This window comes from Columba livia, chromosome 2 (assembly GCF_036013475.1).
Source record: "Columba livia isolate bColLiv1 breed racing homer chromosome 2, bColLiv1.pat.W.v2, whole genome shotgun sequence".
In the NCBI taxonomy this organism is placed as follows: domain Eukaryota; kingdom Metazoa; phylum Chordata; class Aves; order Columbiformes; family Columbidae; genus Columba; species Columba livia.
Window position 1 is genome coordinate 38,399,329 of NC_088603.1, and position 20,729 is coordinate 38,420,057.

Sequence of the window (20,729 nt, forward strand, 5' to 3'; positions counted from 1 at the left end):
GATGCAATTTACCACTGTTTTGGTAAAAAAGAGAGCTGGTTTTAAGCACATCAGGTAATACATGAATTTCCTACATTGAAACAAACACCTGTTTACCACAGTAGGGATTCTCACACAGTTTAAGGTCTGTTCTGAAACCTTTACTGTTCTGTCTCAAAATTGCCAGTATCTGCTGTGGGAAGGCAGCAGGTCATGCTCCCATGAGACAGGCTTCTCGGTGGTTTCTTACTTAGAGGAGATGAGGAGTCTTAGTGTCTGTAGTAACAGAGAACATTGTATTTGAAGAGGCAGGTACTCGACACCTGCCCTTCTTGGAGCAAGGTTTCATTAGTAATGTTCTACAATGAGATTTTGTTTTTCTTATCAAGCCCTCAGCAGTTGTTGGCAATGGCGTTATGTCTGCTGAGGAAGTCTGAGCAAGCGGCAGTACAGGAAGGTAGTTCAGATGTTTAGGTCTGAGTGCTGTATATCCTTTTCCTTTATGGGAAGTCAGAATGAAAAAAAAATGAAGGGGAAAAATTGTTCTTTGGGCTAAAATTTTGCTCACCTGTGGAAGAGAGGGCAGTGTGGAAAGTGGCAGGATCATTTCTCTGCTATGGACTCAGTTGTGTCTGCCACGAGGTTAATGGAACATGGTGTCCAGTGGGACTGTATCTTCTTGGTTGACTTGGTGATCCAAGGAAGTGTGAACTCTTGATGTATTTTTATTTAATACTCTGAATTTTATTGATTCTTTTTTTCTTCCTGGCTTCCTGGTTTTGGAAAACTTGTGGAGCCTAGTTGTCTTTAGATCTTCTCTTTTGTCAGATGTAGTTGAAATTAAAAAAAATAAATTCTAAAGTTAGGAGGAAGGATACATAAGGAAACACACATAGATTATGTGATCCCTAGGATTATTTTCCTAGGAAACCATCTAAAACATAAAATATGGTTCATTGGTAGCCCTGGAAACAGCCTCCTTCTATCTCAATCACTTTTATCATCATGAAGCTTACTGTGCCATCATTTCCCTTTCATAAATATGTAGCTTATTTTTAAGAACTTTTTTTTAATTGTAACTATATGCTGTTGTGAGAAGTGTGCAAATACTTGTATTGCAGGGAACCTGCAGGAAATGAAGGGCATTTAAATGAAAGGTATTTATAATAAATTACTGAGCCCCAAATGAGTCTTTTACCATGTAATGTGTACAACTGCAACTATTTAAAAAATGCTTAAGTAAGTAATCTGGTGCAATAGGCTGCGACCAAGTTGTTGTAGATCTTCCGAATCTGTGAAATTTGTGAACTTTTGTATTTTAAATTTGTTTCCTATTACCACATGTTCGAATAGCTAACTTATGCTTTGGTAAATGATTGAAATAGAATTGCAGCATAGAGCATGTTACTGAAATAAGGATTCAACATATATTTAATGTTACCAAACATCAGTGAAATGGTTATACCACTGTTTGTTCTTTCCTTCTAAGTTACACTTGCATTTAAAATCCAATGATATAGAAAAATTGGCCAGCAAGAAGTTACTACAGATATGAATAGACAGTTCTATTGATATTACCAGAATGCTTTTGTTGTGTTCAGTTAACTTTGTACCTCAGAGGATTGGTTGATTTATAGCATTTTCAATTATAATGTAACTAGTTCGGAATTTGAAGTGGTTAGTAGATAATGAATTCTATATTCAAATGTACAAATATGGAAGATGCAGTGTTCAAATAATTTAATAATTTTGTTAACTTTTCAGTTAACCATTGCATCAAATTAATTAAGCAGATTATTTTCCCTTACGTGTATTCTTTCTATTCTGTCTAGTACAGAAATCTAAATCTTTCGAAGCAGCGTTACACTAATGGTGCATCTGCTTCCTCTCAGTTTTTATGCTTCCCTTTGGCTCCTCTGTCATTTCAGACTTAACAGGGCAAGTCATATTGCAGCCTGAATTTACCAAAATGTGTGGAAATCTGGGTAGTTGGTTAAAGATGTGCTTTTGAAATGTTTTACATACAACCTATTTTTAAAGCAAAAAAAAAAAGCAATAGTTTTCAATTTTGATGCCAATGCTTTTCATTGCTTTTTATCTAATAATAACTCTGGCTTTGTAAGAAGTTAGAAGATTTACTATTTTAGTCTGTGTATTAGTTAAACTATTTTGAGAGGTGTTTAATATACAAAATGTAGTTCCTTCAGTTTTTTATTATAGCACTTGAATGCTTGCCTTTATTCTCAGGGTTCAAATGTAAGTATTAATACTGAAGGCTTGTCTGCTTCTGACTAGATTTATTGGTATAGATGACATGAGGGGCAGCTCTATATTTAGGGACTACCCACACTGCAACAGCAGACTTATTTTGCTGGTATAGTTTAACTAGGGAGAGCAGTAAGCTAGGTTACCAAAAGGCGCATTTGCAGATATAACAGTGTCTATTCTAGTACTTCTCTGGTGCACTAATGTAATTTACAGCTGGGATTTTCTTTATGTTACTGTTCACTGTAGAGACAAACTTTCCAATATGATCTAAATATACTCTCCACCACATATTGATTACACTATCTGCATACACTTTATGTATAAAAGTAGTTACTGTGATTTACTTTCAGTTCTGATTTACAATATTAGGAAAAGAAAACATTTTTTTCTGTAAATGTTTCCATGTTTCCATGTTGAAGATGAATATTTAAGTAATTGTGAAATAATGAAATATGAACTCTTGAAATATTAAAATGTGTTTGGAAAGTTTTATTAAATCAGTAATTGTAACAAAATAGAAAAAAACAGTTGAATGTAGTAAGCTGGGAGAGTGAGGGGCATGACTCTAATGGAATTGTAATTTCTGTCTCTTCGCTACATTGAACAAGAACAAAACTTCTCATCATGAAGTCATTTAATCACTGTGAAGTTGCATTGTGAGTGGTTATCAAGTTGAGATAAAGAATATGAATATAGTTTCTAAGTATTATCTAAACTATTCTTCAGCCTTTTCTTGACCACATTCCTTTTTTCCCTAAGCACATTCCTTTTTTTCCTATTGGTTCAGGCAGATGTGCCTTTGTGGTGGGACATTGGCATAATTTTGAAGGACAGGGATGTCACTCTTTGCTGAGAGCAGGATCAGTGGAGACCCTGGGTTTCAGAGTGAGCAGGCAGTAATTCAGTTCAAAGTAAACATATGAGAAAAATGTTTTCCTTCTATGATTGGTTTCAGGTTTTAGATGTCGTTTGAGTTAATTTTTGTGCACTAAAATGTGACTTTTTGAGTATTTCTGATGTGTAAGAGATTCAGAAAACTGTATACAGGGTGTTGAGATATGGTACATTAATATTTTAATGAAAAAATGGTATTTCATTAGTATGTCTTAATGACTTAAAAAAAAGAGTCCTGTTTTCCTAGTAATTATCTTTTCATCCACAGAACACAACTATGGTATTACCATATCTTCATTATTGCCCATACTAAGTATTAAATACAGTGAGCTCTGAAAACTAAGAGTTGGATTATCTTTACCTGCCATATTATCCTGAAGTTTGAGTGCATACTGGATCCGTAGCCCTCCACATCTAGAAGGGCTGTAAACTTTATTTTAAGATATTTGAAATCCTTGCATACCTTCTACCATCCCAAGTGCTAGGATTCTAATCTGTATTGAGAATTTGAGTTAAGATCATAAACTGCTTGCTGTGATGCTGCTGTTGTAGATGGGATTTCAGAAATTCAGAAATTGTCTTATCTTGACTTTAACTGCTCGAAAGTGTAATGTCCTGTAGTAATGTTTATTCAGCATTTCTCGCAAAAGAACCTTGTAGCAAACAATCAAAATAGACCCCTTTGAAATAGTAAAAGTCTGGAGAAAACTACTGTACTTGCTAATTTTTATTTGTTTAATTGTAATTGTTTGGTAAAGGATACAGATGACTTACTAGGTTTGGTTTGTCAAAGCTATGAACATTTATATGAATTTAAAATCTAAAGAGTGGATGCCTTGCTTATTGTTTGTCATCTTAGGATAAACAAATGCTTTATACTATTTCATTTTTGTACTCTCTCTCATGTCTTTCTGTTACAGGCATCTTTTATTAAATATTTATAGTTCACTGTTCTTTTCTAAGTGCTTGTAACTGTTATGAATGATTAAAGAAGAGAGTTAAGGGGGAAGAAGGGCATTGATGTAGCATTCAGAATTAGAATTTCCTATAATTTTTTGACAACTGTAAATAACATGCATCTGAAAATCAACACGGAAAATGTATCAGAAGCAGCAGTATGTGGTTAGCAAAGGTACTTGGGTTCACGTCTTCTCTGCTTGTGTGATTGCTGAGCAATGGTAACCCAATGAATATTTTTTGCCTAATTCATAATAATTGTCCTCCTTAAGAATAAACAGTTAATTATCAGTGTTTAATTATCATTGCCATCTAAGTAATGAGGTTGAAGTAGCCACTCAAAGAAGAATTTGCAATAGCATACTTGTTTAGCAAGTAGCTAAGTTTTAAAAAGTTCCAACTTTTGTAATTAATACTGAATTAGGTACATGACCTCTTCATGGCATTGAAGAGTTAATATCGGTAATGGTCGCTTTCCTACTTGACAAAAAGTAACTTAAACCACAAAAGCAGAACAATTGATCTTGTGAAGTTCCACCTCTTTCTTTAGGGTTATCTTAGGAAATTTGCTAGTCCAATTACTATTAGTCAAGAAGCAGATCTGAAGACACCATCCGTCACTAGAATGAAGCAAATCGGTTGATGAATAGAAAGCTGCAAGGCAGAGGTAATGGTAGTCTTTAGAATAATAAAAAGAAAAATATATATTTTATTCATTTTAAGCCTGAATGTTTACTTGGATAAAATACCCTTTAGATGGTAATTTTGCTTATGTGTCCTTCCTGGTAAACACTTGCTATCAGGAAAGGACACAAAAAGACACGGAACTTTGCAAGAGGGCAGATGACATTTGAATTGAAATTTGGATAAACTATATGAACTGGCAGTACAGGTGGAAATGGACATTTTGCCACATTGCTGAAAGTCAAATTGTGTGATTTAGTAATAACCTTGTGCTGAGCGGTTGGATGGGATGTGTGCAGAAAGTCAGTCCTTTAGATGGTTTGAACATGTCCATGGTCAATTTGCTGCTCATTTTTTGTGAGCAAGAGTTGTTTGACAGTTAAGGGAATATAATGTAGACTAATTATCATAGTAGAAGAGAGACAATGTACTTTTATGCTTTCTGACTAAATTAGTCATAACAAACACAATTGTTTTCATTTGCAGCATTGAAAAATATGAGTCTTGCCTGGATGGAGTAAGGTGTCCTTTTCCGTATATTTATTTATTTATTTAGTATTTAAATGTATATAACTTCAGTTGCATTATGGAGTATGTGCCTATGATGGCACCCCAAGATACATGCTCTACAAGCTTGTTTTTGTCAGGTGTTTTATCCTCTTGTCTCCCTTAGCTATGTGTGACATGCAGAACATCGGAATGTTGATATTCATAAAGTGACACTTAACACAGTCAATTGCAGAAGGGCTTGGGCACTCCAACTCTCACTGAAAATAGCTGCCCCCTTGGCATTAAAAATGTCCTTCAGCATGATATACCTCAGAATAATTCCTCACTTGTCTTATGTGATTCCACCATTTAAAATTATACAAAAGTGTGAAATATACCTCGTGCATATGTAGAGTTAGGTTTGTGAACTGATTCTCAAAGGTAACAGTTGCGAGGCCGGCACATTTTAGCAGTTTCCCTATTTTGTGAACAGAGGACTGCCACCTCCATCTTCGTGTTTCAAAACACCTTCCATGAGGCTTGCTTTTTTGGCACATTGTCAGATTTTTCAAAGGCTTATTTAATTCTATTTCGCTTATTGGGAAGTAATGTAGAAGCAGCAGTCTTTAGCTGAGGATCAACACATTTTGCTTGCACAGATCTGCACAGAAGTTGCCTTGTGAGTTGTGAATCAGATAGGAGAGTGGGCCCATTAGGTGGGAAAGCTGGTAAAAAACAACCAAGCAAGCAACCAAAACAGACCCAATGATTATGTCTGTGGGAGTCTTTGGAAAAGCTGCTTGGAAGACTTTACCAACAGAAGTGGGAAAGGGTGGGGAGGCTTGAGCCAGTGCTCACACTCATCTCTTGCTGGTCCTGCTGGTGGCTTCTCTTTCCTCTCTGGTGCTGGAGAGGAGCAGCCCAGGGAGAGGGGAAGCAGCTTTCTGCAGAGCCTGCGCTGCATCTCAAATTACAAACGTTTTAAATGCGGTTATTGTGTTATCTTTGTAAGTCACCCACATGGTGTCTTTTTGCTTTAGACTGTGAAGCCTGACAGCTGTGTTACAGAAGTTACTTATTTTGCCAATTCAGTCAAATTGTTGTTTATGCCTGAAATGGGAAATGGAAAAATGCTGTGCTTTCCACCAGTGGAACTGACTTGCAGCTATGAATATTTGAAAAAATCCGAGATTCATCTTCAGAATGATTGCTATACTGCATATTAAATCTTATCAATAGGTCTTGATTAAAATGTTCATGAAAGTGTACCTTACCTATATAATGTTTGCACATTTAAAACATTATTGAAGAACTGAAAATGGAAATGCTCAGAGTTAAATGGGTGGGCATGTATGCAGGAAGAGTGTCTTGCTGGTTTTAAGGGTCACAGGAAAGGCTCAGAGACTTATTCACTCCTGAGCGCTACTGAAATCTGTTAAGCCAACTTGCCTGTTGGAATCATTCAGTATCTTCTTTGGCAGTGTCAGCTTTGTCATCTGCAGTTATCTTTCAAGCTGAAAGCATATATAACTATGATTCCTTTTTCTGATTGTTGATGACTGAAAAAATAAATGCTTGTAGTAAGCATGAGTTTCTCCGTAGCAGTTGGAATCTATTTGCCATACTTCAGATATAATTTCTTAGTGCATGAGAAATTAGGAGTCTGACACAGTTTCTACATGCTTATCTAGGGTTATTAGCCTTTTCACTCCATTAAGTAACCTTTAACAACTCTATCAATGCAGTTTCCTCAGTTTAAGACTGAACAGTACATAGTAGCTACTGTTTTTCATAAATAATTCTTGTAGTTTTTATGAATTTGGTTAAAATCCTGCTTGTTTGGATCCGAAATATACAAGTTTTGCTTTTACTGAGTTTTTGAAATGTGGATACCTCTTTTGCTTCCATTGGAAATAAAACCCAGAAGCCTGAACTGTAACTGACTCAATAAAATCAAAAACTTGGACATTCATGCCAAGCGTAACTCAGGCTTTGGCTCTCTCTGTGCTCACAGCAGTCTGGGCAGTTTCCTTAGATACTTCTTATTTATTTTCTTTTGAGCTAGACTTTTCTTCTTGTCTTTCCCTTGCTCATTTGTGTTGCAGATTAACTCATGAAACCAAATGCTCCTTTATTTTACCATCATAAATATTCAGATATACTTACATATGAAAGAACACCTCGGTGGTGTTTGAATGTCATTTTTAGTATTGTATTTTAATATTTATATATAGTATTATCAAGTTCTCTCATTATGTGTATTGTTATATAAACATAACTGCACTTCTGAGTTATAATAGTTGCTGCTCTAAGGCAAACATACTTGGCAGCATGAAACTGCAGAATGGCCATGTCTTGGTTACTATATATATTTTTTTTAAATTTAGGTCAAAATCAAACAGTATAAACAGTTACAACTCCTTTATTTTCAGCAGAGTAAGCAATATCAGATTGTTTATACATGTTTGAAAGATGTGGATTTGTGTGTGCTCATTTAATGTATTGAAATATCACTTCGATTTAATATTTTGTTTTTTAAATGCTGATTAATTGATCCTCAAGAGATATGGCGTATGTTTTGCCATTAGATACATGGCCCTAAGAAGAGATGGCTAAAGTATTTTGTTATCTAGCCTCTGTTATGATTGAAACTGAGGCTCAGAATTAAAACTTCAAAACACCTGTTGAAAAGGTAGAAAACCTGGAGTGCTCTGTCTAATCGCCGTTCTGTCATCTAACTGAAGAACATTTTCTAAGCAAGCTGTGGTTTCTTTTTTATTTTTAATGTAGAACTTAACCAACAAGACTTGCAAATGCTAACAGTCAGGAATATAATACAGTTAGCGCTTCGAGACATGAACTGTGTTCATGCTGCTTTAGCGAGTTTTAGTGCTAGAGTTGGGACATTCTCTTACCTTGCTCAGCTTGTGGCAGCTTGAAGAACGGAGCGATGGGGAGCAAGCAACAGCACGAGTGTGGATGTCACGGGCATCTTGGAGGGACAAGCCTCTGTCTCGTAGCAGAGGGTCATAGGAAACTCCCTTGCGACATACTGCGAGACCATCTGAACTTTGAAGAACTGAAGGATACTTTAGACAGCAACATAAAAAACATATTAACAGAAAAGTTTCTTTACTTTTGGTAAACTGATCAAATTACTAAATAAGCACTTCCAGAAGAAGTTTTGCAAAGAAAGCCTTAGTCTAGGCTTTATTTGCAAAGCCATATCCTGTTATTTCCTTGCTCATCGCAGTCGCCGTCTTTAACTGAGTTAAATTATCTGCTCTAAAAGCAGCAAGAACAATACAGTCTACCATTTCTCTCTGCTCTTTCTAGTACGTAGTGTAGTAGTGATCTCTCTCAAATAATATAATATACTTGTACATTTTCTGGTCTCTTGTTTTCTTGAAGTGAGGCAGAACAAAATGAGCCAAAGGAGCCCCGAGAACCTAAGTTCTGTTATTTCATGGTGTTTATGGTACTTCTTTCTTATACCTTGCCTTTATGTTGAATATGCTTATGAAATTGTTGATGTACATTCTGTGAGGTGGATGAAGATGAGAGATTTTGTTTTTCCTAATGACGTTCGGTTCACATAGGATCTTATTTCAACAGAACAGTTTTTACTTCATGGATTTAAAATGAATTAATTTCTTGAGAAAAGTGAATGATTATGTTCTTTCATCCTATTTTTAGTCTCCTCTCTGTTTCTAGTGGTTATTTTCAATCAGCTATGCTACTCGCCTGATCACATTACAAATGGTTTCAGCTCACTAAAATTGCAGAAAACTTAATTCAGCAAAAAGGGATTTTTTGTTTCTTGAGGTGGTGAAGGGAGTTCACTTACTGTGTGTCAGACGGGTGCTAATACGGGCTGGAGGAGCTGGGGTGGGGAGAGGGCAGAGAGGTGCAGCTGGGACAGGAGGAGGAATACACAGGACAGAAGATGTTTTAAGGGGGTTTGAAGAGGAAATTGATTTAACTGTATCATGAATGTCATGGTTTGAGCCTGGCTGGATGCCACGTACCCACCAAAGCCATTCTCTCATTCCCCCTCCTCAGCTGGATGGGAGAGAAAATACAATGAAAAGCTCTTGTGTTGAGATAAGGACAAGGAGATACCATCATGGGCAAAACAGACTTGACTTGGGGAAATTAATTATTTACTACCAATCAATTCAGAGTAGGATAATAGGAAATAAACCCAAATCTTAAAACACCTTCCCCACACCTCTCCCTTCTTCCCAGGTTTAACTTCACTCCTGATTTTCTCTACCTCCTCCCTGCCAGTGGCACAGCAGGATGGGGGAAGGGGGTTGTGGGCAGTTCATCAGACACTCACTGTCTCTGCAGCTCCTTCCTCCTCATGGGGAGGACTCCTCACACTCTAATCCTGCTCCAGTGTGGGGAGAGAGTTCTCCATGAAATTCTCCAACATGAGTCTTTCCCAGGGGCTGCAGTTCTTCATGAACTGCTCCACCGTGATTCCTTTCCACAGGACGCAGTCCGTCAGGAGCAGACTGCTCCAGTGTGGGTCTGCTACAGATACACAGGTCCTGCCAGGAGCCTGCTCCAGTGTGGGCTTCCCATGGAGTCACAGCCTCCTGGTGCATCCACCTGCTCCAGCCTGGGGTCCGCCATGGGCTGCCCATGGATCTCTGCTCCTCTGTGGACCTCCATGGGCTGCAGGGGAACAGCCAGCCTCACCATGGTCATCACCTTCCCTCCTTCTTCATTGACCTTGGTGTCTGCAGGGTTGTTCCTGTCACATACTGTCACTCTTCTCTCTGGCTGCTGGTGCCCAGTTTGTTTTTCTCTTTCTTTAATGTGTTACCCCAGAGGCGCTACCACTGTCACTGATGGGCTCGGCCTTGGCCAGTGGTGGGTCTGTCTTGGAGCTGCTGGCATTGGCTCTACCAGACATGGGGAAGCTTCTCATAGAGCCACCCCTGTAGACCCCTGGCTACCAAAACCTTGTCATGCAAACCCAATGTAATGAACCATGCAATTAGCTGATCTGAAATAATATAGATAATTTTTGTTTGAATGTTGAAGCTAAAACTTCCCCCATATCCATATTTCTTTAATAACAGAATTCCGTTAGTTTAAAAAAAAATAATAAAATAGTTACCTGTGCAGCTAATCTTCATATTTTTCTTTCCTTCTCACTGTTATTTATAACATTGAGAAACTGGGTCTGGCTGGGGTCAACCTACCACACATTGAAACAGTACGTTTCTCTTAAAAGATTTCTGCAAACAGCAGATATGCTGTGAATACCAGTCTGGAAAAATATTCAAATGCTGAGCTCAAACATAGTGATTCACGAGGTGTGGGAAGCCTCGTGTTTTCCAAATAGCTGATGTTTTGTCTCCTCTCAAATGCCTATTATTTCAGCTGAGGACTCTTTACTTTGTCTTAAATAAAACTGTTCAGTGCTGTGTACCATTAAACAGTGGCTGCAGTTCCATTCAGAAACTATTGTACACTATGTGATTTAATATGTGCTGTTTCTGAAGTGTTTGAAATTCTGTCAGCTGAACTGCTAATTACTTTGAGACTTTTTTCTTGTTTTGATTTCCACATGCTCTGCGAGCTTTGGACAGCTGTGTTAAAGCATTATATAAAGTACGTGCTTTCTAGTGAATTTGGGTCACTGTGTTAGTCAGAATCTCCCAGTAATGGCAACTTAAGAGGTACTGACTAGGAAGAAGATAGATACTTGACTAGAGGAGAGAGGCTGAGTGGTGGCTGTCAGCAGATTCTTCTGCCAAGTTGCTGATTCCAGGAGAATTAGGCTGAGAGAATTAGGCTGAGAGAGGGTACCCCAAGGGTGTAGCCCCCCTGCCTTTGAGGACGTGGCTCCTCATGCTGAAATGCCTTTCCTGCTCTACCTTCTCTCTGCTTTCCCTCCCCCTTCTCCCACCTTCTTCCAAAGAAGAGTCTCACTCTGCCTTTAACTGCATGTAAGTTTTGAAATAAAGGCTAAATTTTGTGTAACAAAGATGAAATGTTGCTGATTTTAGTTACCTGTTATTTTCCTTCCTTTTTTTTCTACTGACTCTTTCACACAAAAGCATGCTTAGCTTCTTCTAGAATGCTGCATGTCACACTCTGGAATGAGCTGGCAGCTGTAGATAGGCAATCTGCACATAACAATTAATTTTGTTTTGTTTAGTGTGTTTGCAAAAGTAAGCGGTCCTGTTTATTGTTGCCCTGTCAGTTAAAGATATTGTTAAAGAAAACTCTTAAGTATTTTTGCAATGAAAATATTTCTAAAGAGAAGGTTAATATGATGCTGACATTGTATTTGTAACTCATTTGCTGATCTATGGCTGCATTTATATCTCTAAAACTACAGGTGTAACCTTGGAAAAGAACAAATTACCAATATAATATTTTTATTAAAATGCATTTAGAAATTGAATATTTTAAAATACTGTCTTAATATCTGTGGCTTTTTCATTTGAATACATGTAGCTATACATAGACATACCTGAATGCTTTTTTAAATGTAAAGAAAATCTATAAAATTCATGGGGTTTTGTTTTGCTGAGTTCTGAACAAAAATGCTTAGGAATCTTAAATAAACAAAACTTTTTTTTTTAAACCACTTTCTGAAATAAACTTATGTCATACGTTGTGTTGTTAAGCTAGGTGATTTTGCAATTACTGCTGAATTGCATTTGAAGAAGACAGGCAGTTTTTCATACTCAAATTGGCTACTTAAGTGTCACATGCACTATAAAACCAAGTTGTCAATGAGTTCTATAGCGTCAGAAGAGTAGTTCACTCTGTGTTCATCATGAAGATCATTAAACTGTCCTCATCATAAAGTTGTGAATTGTATTGCAACTGTTGGCTACAGATGTACCTTAAATTACTTCTAAAACAGCTTTTACACTAGTGTGATTTAAAAAAACAAAATAAAATTAACCAAACTTAGGCATGGCCTGTGTTCTCACCTACTCATTAGTAATTGTTTAGAGCATTGCCACAACACTGACCCTCAGATTCACAAGCATCTCTCACCGCTGAGTAATTGGGCTCTGGTCTGTCATCCTGGGGAATTTTCAAATGCGCAGCTCCTCATGTGCTAGCCACATGCTCAGAAGATTAGCATGGAGCTGCCTTCTAAGCTTCTGATGAACCTCTGGTACATAAGCACGAATGGAAGTTTTGTACAGTTAGAGCATAAACAAGGAGCAGCAGGATCTGTCACTTGAGGAGGTGAGTGTCCTCCAAGAGGGTTAAACTCAGTGTTCAGGTCCCTGCTGTGTGGACTGCATTGGTGCCCAATGATAGGATGAGGAGCAATGGGCACAAATGGAAGCATAGGAGGTTCCATCTGAATATGAGGGCAAACTTCTTTACTTTGAGGGTGCCAGAGCACTGGAACAGGCTGCCCAGAGAGGTTGTGGAGTCTCCTTCTCTGGAGACATTCAGTCCCACTGTCACGGTCCACTCAGTGGTGGACTCGTGATGGTTCGTTTACCTTGATCTCAGAGCGCAAAATCAAGGCAACCAAAACGCCAAGGGGTTATAATTCAATCAAACAGTGTTACTTTATTATTTTGTCCGTAAAGCGGCACGTGATAGCGAGAGAGAGAGTAAGAAAAAGGAAAGGGGAAAAGAAACAGGGAAAGAAAAAAGTGGGAATGAGGATGCGTTTACCACCAGTCAAGCTTCACAGGTGTCCCTCTGGTCTCCGGTCCCGTAGAGTCCTGCCTGTCCTCCGTCATGGTTCGGGATCCTCTGGTGGGGAGATCTCAGTGATGTCCGGTCAGGAACCATCTTTATGCTTCTTCACCCCCCCCTCGCTCCCATTGTTTGAGGCCAGTCTCCACCTTGGTTTCGCAACCCAGGCTTAAACTGTGCAGGCTCGAAGGATCTTCGCCTCTCTTGCCAGCACTTACGTGGCCAGCATTGGCCATTGTTTGAGGGAGCAGGTGGGGGACAAGGTGTGACTGAGGCAGCAGGTGAGAATCCATCTTCTGGATGGCAGCTCTTGTCCCTGGGTTGAAGAGACCCACATAACAATCCCTTTCAGGAGGCACGGTCTAGCTTGGCTGAAGCAGCAGGTGAATTCCATACAGCAGCCATTGTTAGCAGTAGCCGTCCGGGTCAGAGAGACCTGTGCAACACAATGCTTCTCCTCAGGCCCCTCTCCAAGTCATTGTCCATGCGTTCTTTCTGTCAGGGCCTCAGTTCTCTCAGTTCCTGATGGTGATGTTCAGGCAGATGCTGTTCTTTGGACCGACTCTCACACCCACTTGGACACATTCCTGTGCGATCTGCTCTAGATGAACCTGCTTTAGCAGGTGGGTTGGACTAGATGATCTCCAGAGGTCCCTTCCAACACCAACCATTCTGTGATTATGTGACTGTTAGTATGTTTTGCTTCCAGGGTCACTGAGTGAAATGTTTAAGGGGTAATGACATCAGGGACTTCAGCTTCCCAGATGAGTGCTCTAAAAACATGTCATTTTGCCACTCCCTCTTGTTACTATTGTCTTTTCTTTTTAAAGTCTTCTGCTCCAAAAGGACTACCTTAGTGGGCTAGATGCAGACAGAGGCCTTAATCTTCAAATTCCAGTGAGCATAACTACCGCATCAAAGCTGCAGTTAGCTGCTTTAGTGATGAAGAGAGGCAGGATTACAGACACCCGTCTCTGAAGTTTGCATTGGTGGCTGTGAGAACTGTTCACTGTTGGCTGGTGGAAGGACTGTCCTGCACAGTTGCAGCCCCTCACTTCCCACCTCAGGGGAGTGGCAGGCCAAGTTTCTTCGCATGATTCATTTGGGCATTTACAGGTCGTAAAGTTCACTCTCCTTTCGTAGATGTTTATAAACCTTGCACTTTTCATTGTTTCCTCTAGCAACCCTGGAGAAGAGGAGACTGAGAGATTACCTTATTGATGTTTACAAACATACAAAGGGTGAGTGTCACGAGGATGAAGCCAGGCTCTTCTCGGTGACAGACAATGGTAGGACAAGGAGTAATGGGTTTAAGCTGGAACATAAGAGGTTCCACTTAAACTTGAGAAGAAACTTCTTCTCAGTGAGGGTGACAGAACACTGGAACAGGCTGCCCAGGGGGTTTGTAGAGCCTCCTGCTCTGCAGACGTTCAAAACCCGCCTGGACGCCTTCCTGTGTAGCCTCATCTAGGTGTTCCTGCTCTGGCAGGGGGATTGGACTAGATGATCTTTTAAGGTCCTTTCCAATCCCTAGCATTCTATGATTCTATGAACCTCATCTGTTTAGGTGATCAAATCTCTGAACTCCACCACTGTCCTTATCAGTACCTGTGTTTATTGGAACTTCTGTTTAAGTAATGTTATGATAAAGTTTCATGTATTAAAAGCTTTGCTGCTTGGGAACGATGTGCATATCTCTCAGCATCCGATTCAAGATCTTTGTCATCTCCATAATTGTTTTGTAGATAGTGCCAAGTTAGTCATACAACCATTTTTTTGTCTGTACCTTGAGAGGAATAATAATAATAATAATAAAATATTATAATGGAAAAACTCTTCCCTATTTGTTCTTTTAAGCTGCTTGCTGCTGCTGTGTCTGTCTCTTAAGTGCCATAGATGTCAGCTGGGATTATTCCTGGTTTTTAAACTGCTGGTTACTTTGCTCTCTGTTGCTACAAACTCCTGGATAAACTAAACTCTTTGTGTTTTCACTTGTAGTGGATATTAGCAAAGTATCTGTGGTCTGGTCTATTTCTCAAAACTTATTGCAGGTGCTCTTGGATGTGTCACAGATAGTTTTAGGAAAAGTATTGATAATGTGATCGTTTCGGTTTCAATGATACAGTCTTCTGAAGAACAGGCAGTATTTACTTATGAGTACCTGTTGTAATGTGAAGATTGGCATAGTCTTCATTGTGTGAGAGATCATAGAATGGCTCTGAAAGTTGTTTCAGCACAAAAATTGTAGCTTCTGCTGTGGACAGAATTATTAATTTGTACTGCACAGCCAACCTCACTTCAAGCATCTTGAACAACATTAAGACCACTGTGAGTCTCTTGTATGCTGCAAAGTTGCTCCAGTATTTGTTTAGATACATACCGTTTTCTGAAGTGACAGGCTTTTTGATTCAAGGCAAACTTAAGGCCATGAGAGACCTGACCATGATTCATGAATGCCACCCCACTTTCAGGGTGAAATCTTCCACATCGTACAGCAGAATATATCTGACTCTCCATGCCACACTATATCTCTGAGGCTCACAAATCTATTTCATACAGTTTGTGCACACTCTATGCAATTACATTCTCAGCTTATGAGTGAGAGTTTCTTTTCTGTTTCTTTTCAGACAGGTGGATAATTTGGGAAAATATCTCTAAGTTCTTCCATTTATGCAGATTGATTGTCACTGCCACGTCTGTCAGGATGGAGACTTGCACAGGCAATCTGGTAGCTTGGGGTCATTGATCTCTGGAGAAGCAAAAACTAATGAAGGGTGTTCTGGAGTTCAGAGCTTTGAGAAACTCACAAGAGTATTTTAAAATTTGTCTGCATGGTCATCACATTCAGACAGTGATGTGTACCGCCAAAAGGCTTTATATGAATAAGCCAAGAGATGAGATTGCCTTAGCCTGCAGAAGTGCAGAATATTGTGAAACGGGTTTCAAATTCATCTGGCAGGCAAGCAAAATCGCCTTACAGGTGGTATATTGAATTATTCCTCTGATTCACATGTGTAAACTCCAGTTCAGTAACTAGAGTTGGGAATGGTGTTGCCTTAAGGTGGACCTGTTTACATCAGATTGCACAAGAAACAGCAGATATTTGTCTCCCTTGCTATTTAGTATCTTGGTTCAGACACAATGCTCATCATAGGGAAAGGCACAGACCTTCCCTCTGTTTGGTAAATACTGAGCATGGTCAGGCAAGGGAATACTTCCCAGGCCTGGAGGGTGCTGGTGTCAGGAGGTTATCTGTCAGCTGGCTCTCGCTGAAGAGTTCAAGAAATACCTTCCTCTCCTAGATCTGTGACTGAGCAATCTGGAGCATTAAGGGGTTTCAGCATGCTTTATTCTAAGCCCCAAAGCGCTGGGCAGGGATGTCGTTCCTCATGTCTGGGGGATGTCCCTTGCTACTTTGTCAGGTTAGAAAATAGATAGACAGGTAGCCAGACAAGAAGCTGGGCTTAAAATAGAACAAAAATATTTAAAAAAAAAAAAAAAAAAGGAAATTTGCTTTTGTTTGAAAGCAGTCCTCATGCCCAAACTACATGTAATTAGATTCCAAGAGTCAGCCCTGTGCGGTATCCATTGCAGATGTTTGATCTGGAGTTGGAAATAAAACAGTCATCCATAGGGTTATTCACTTCTACTGGTCTCTTGAGAACTTGTGTAAAGCAAGTTCTGCTGTCATTAAAGGTGCAAGAATTATGTGGTTGATTAATTTACTCAAACACAGAACAGCAAATATTAAGTCTTCTTACTTTACTAATAATTGTTTTCAATGAAAGGCTTTTCAGATGCTTATAAATTAAATTACAAAAGCAGAGTTCTGCATTTTTAATGTAATGAAATTAAACATACAGCACATATGCCCTGAACTGGAAATGCATTTTGTAATGGATGGTTTTTACTTGAACATCTGTTCAGCATAGCAATCATTCAAAGTTTTCTTTGCCTCTCCTTTCTGCCACATAAGCAATGCTGATTTGCACGGGAACATACTTCAAATCGAAAACTACTAGAGGGAAAATCAACATTCTGTTTTTATAAAGCTGGAAAAGTAATTTTTTTGAGCACTCTTGGAATATGAGAAGAATGCTTCTAAATAGGATACCTAACACAAAAAGATTATTTCATGGAAGTATTATTTTGGACTAAAAGTTAGCTTATCAAGACACATGATGCTTTTAAAAAAAACCCCAAACCACAGCATTTTTCAGTCTCAGAAAATGCAGATAATGAAAGCACAGAGGTTTCTGAAATTCATTTTTTTTCTCATGAGATTGATTATACGTAAGCAAATAGAGCTAGCTAAATTACATTAATTTTTCTTTTTTAGTTATTTTCTTTTAGTTTAATGGCCGTGTCCTATGTATTTCATGTCGTCAAGTGTGTATTAACATTTGTCTGGTGTTCATGAGGACCCTGTCAGCGTGGTATTAAAGCCTTAGATTCTCTACTGACAAAGTTCAGCAAGTATCTGTAGGACTGTGTAAGGACTCAGAGGAAATCTTACTTTCTGCTGTCTTAGCTGTAGAACCCTTTATCTCTGTAAGTAGGTTGTTACTGAAAAAAAAAAGGAATTATACAGCATTATTATTTCGTTAGCATTCAAAACTTGCTTTGTTTAATTTCTTGTTCAAACAAAATATTAAAAAAAAAAAGACCCTGGAAGATCAGTTACCCAACCAAGAACAAACATTAAGCCATTATCAGGTTGGTGGCTTTTTTATTTTTAATTTTTTTAATTCCAATAGAAATGCTGTCTTGCTGGTCATCACACATATGCTAGACCTTTTTGATTTACTTAATGAACTTTCAGCTGTAAGTTGAAACCTATTTCAGTGTTGAGCAAAATCATACTGATACATGTTTTCTTTTTTCTCTCTCCTTGTTTACCAGGATGGTACGAAACAAAAGCGAGAACGGAAAAAGACTGTGTCATTCAGCAGTATGCCAACTGAGAAAAAGATCAGCAGTGCAAGTGACTGTATAAATGCGATGGTCGAAGGCTCTGAGCTCAAAAAGATTCGATCCAACTCCAGGGTGTATCACCGATACTTTCTTCTAGACGCAGATATGCAGTCTCTACGCTGGGAACCTTCAAAAAAGGATTCTGAAAAAGCAAAGATTGATATTAAATCAATCAAAGAAGTAAGAACGGGAAAAAATACAGATATTTTTCGCAGCAATGGAATATATGACCAGATATCAGAAGACTGTGCATTTTCAATTATATATGGAGAAAACTATGAGTCACTAGATCTTGTTGCTAACTCAGCAGACGTTGCAAATATTTGGGTTACTGGCTTAAGATACCTGATTTCTTATGGAAAGCATACTCTAGATATGATAGAAAGTACTCAAGATAATATGCGGACTTCATGGCTTTCACAAATGTTCAGTGAATCAGATGTAGATAATTTGGGACATATACCCCTGTGTAATGCTGTACAGTTTATAAAAGACTTAAATCCTGGTTTAAAAACTAATAAAATTGAACTAAAATTCAAGGAGTTACATAGATCCAAGGAAAAAACTGGTACTGAAGTAACAAAAGAGGAGTTTATTGAAGTTTTTCATGAGCTTTGTACCAGACCTGAAATCTATTTCTTATTAGTTCAGTTTTCAAGCAATAAAGAATTTCTTGATACCAAGGACCTCATGATGTTTTTAGAAGCAGAACAGGGTATGGCACACGTCACGGAAGAAATAAGCCTTGAAATTATTCAGAAATACGAGCCAGCCAAAGAAGGCCAGGAAAAGGGTTGTCTTTCTATAGATGGGTTTACGAATTACCTTACGTCACCAGACTGCCACATATTCGATCCAGAACATAAAAAAGTTTGTCAAGATATGAAACAACCTTTATCTCATTATTTTATAAATTCATCCCATAATACGTATTTGATAGAGGATCAGTTTCGAGGGCCTTCTGACATCACAGGTTACATTCGTGCTCTTAAAATGGGTTGTCGTAGTGTTGAACTGGATGTATGGGATGGTCCAGATAATGAGCCTGTGATTTACACAGGACATACAATGACATCGCAGATTGTCTTCCGTAGCGTGATTGACATTATTAACAAGTATGCATTTTTTGCTTCAGAATACCCTCTTATTTTGTGTTTAGAAAATCATTGTTCTATTAAGCAGCAGAAAGTGATGGTACAACACATGAAGAAAATTTTGGGGGACAAACTACATACACAGTCTCCAAACATTGAAGAGACTTATCTTCCATCACCGGAATCACTGAAAGGGAAAATACTAATTAAAGCAAAGAAGCTTTCCTCTAATTGTTCTGGACTAGAGGGAGATGTTACAGATGAAGATGAAGGAGCAGAAATGTCACAGAGAGTGGGGAAAGAGGGGGTAGAACAACAAAACTCGATGACGGGGAAACGATTTCAGCTCTGCAAAGAACTTTCTGAGTTGGTAAGCATTTGTAAGTCAGTTCAGTTCAAAGAGTTTCAAGTTTCATTTCAGCTCCAGAAGTACTGGGAAGTGTGCTCATTTAACGAAGTGCTTGCTAGCAAATATGCCAATGAAAACCCAGGAGACTTTGTAAATTATAACAAACGTTTTCTTGCCAGAGTTTTTCCCAGTCCAATGAGGATTGACTCTAGTAATATGAATCCCCAGGACTTTTGGAAGTGTGGTTGTCAGATCGTAGCAATGAACTTTCAAACACCGGGCTTAATGATGGATCTTAACATTGGTTGGTTTCGACAAAATGGGAACTGTGGCTATGTCCTTCGTCCTGCTATCATGAGAGAGGAAGTGTCCTTCTTCAGCGCGAATACGAAAGACACCGTGCCTGGAGTTTCACCTCAGCTGCTTCATATTAAAATCATTAGTGGGCAAAACTTTCCTAAACCCAAAGGATCAGGTGCCAAAGGTGATGTTGTGGATCCTTATGTCTATGTTGAAATACATGGAATCCCTGCTGACTGTGCAGAGCAAAGGACGAAAACTATGCATCAGAATGGGGATAACCCAATTTTTGATGAAAGTTTTGAATTTCAAATAAATTTACCAGAACTAGCTATGGTGCGTTTTGTAGTGCTGGATGATGATTACATTGGGGATGAGTTTATCGGGCAATACACTATTCCCTTTGAGTGTCTACAGACTGGTTATCGGCACGTTCCTCTGCAGTCTTTAACTGGTGAAGTTTTAGCACATGCTTCCCTCTTTGTGCATGTGGCCATTACTAATCGCAGGGGTGGTGGGAAACCTCATAAGCGGGGCCTCTCTGTAAGGAAGGGCAAGAAATCGCGGGAATATGCTTCTATGAGAACATTGTGGATTAAAACAATAGATGAAGTGTTCAAGAATGCTCTCCAGCCCATTCGAGATGCCACAGATTTGAGAGAAAATATGCAGGTACAGTTTTAATGATCAGTTCTTGTGTGTATTTTTTGTATGATGCTTACAGAATATGTATTTTTTAGAGTCTTGCTGCATTTTGTAAGTTACATTAAGTCTAATGATGAATAGCTTAAAAAATGAGTTGTATCAAAGCAATCTTTTAGGTGATACCATCTGCTGAAGTAACCTTGGATGCATGTGCGTATTTTGTTGAGTGCAAGTGGAAATACAACTCTGGTGTTAGAACTCAAGCCTGTTGATTAGTCCTGTGTCTAAAGGAATACTATATACACTAGAGGAAGGTATGGCAATATTTCAGTTTTAGAAAATTAAGTTGAACAGGAATGCAAGAGGAAAATGTAGCTGATAGAATAAGGAGACTTTAC

At 38.6% G+C, this 20,729-nt stretch overlaps 1 protein-coding gene across 6 annotated transcripts in view; it reads left to right on the plus strand.

Moving 5' to 3' along the window:
- The window catches only part of PLCL2 (phospholipase C like 2), a 102,867-nt gene that overhangs the window by 38,661 nt on the left and 43,477 nt on the right, over positions 1 to 20,729 (plus strand). For 5 of the 6 annotated variants that reach the window (XM_065051485.1, XM_065051482.1, XM_065051479.1 and 2 more), the window contains exon 3: positions 17,872 to 20,358. In XM_065051485.1, the coding sequence (XP_064907557.1) occupies positions 17,872 to 20,358 (2,487 nt within the window). Of the gene's footprint in view, positions 1 to 14,150; positions 14,211 to 17,871; positions 20,359 to 20,729 lie in introns of all 6 variants that reach the window. The other variant, XM_065051484.1, reaches the window with a different exon arrangement.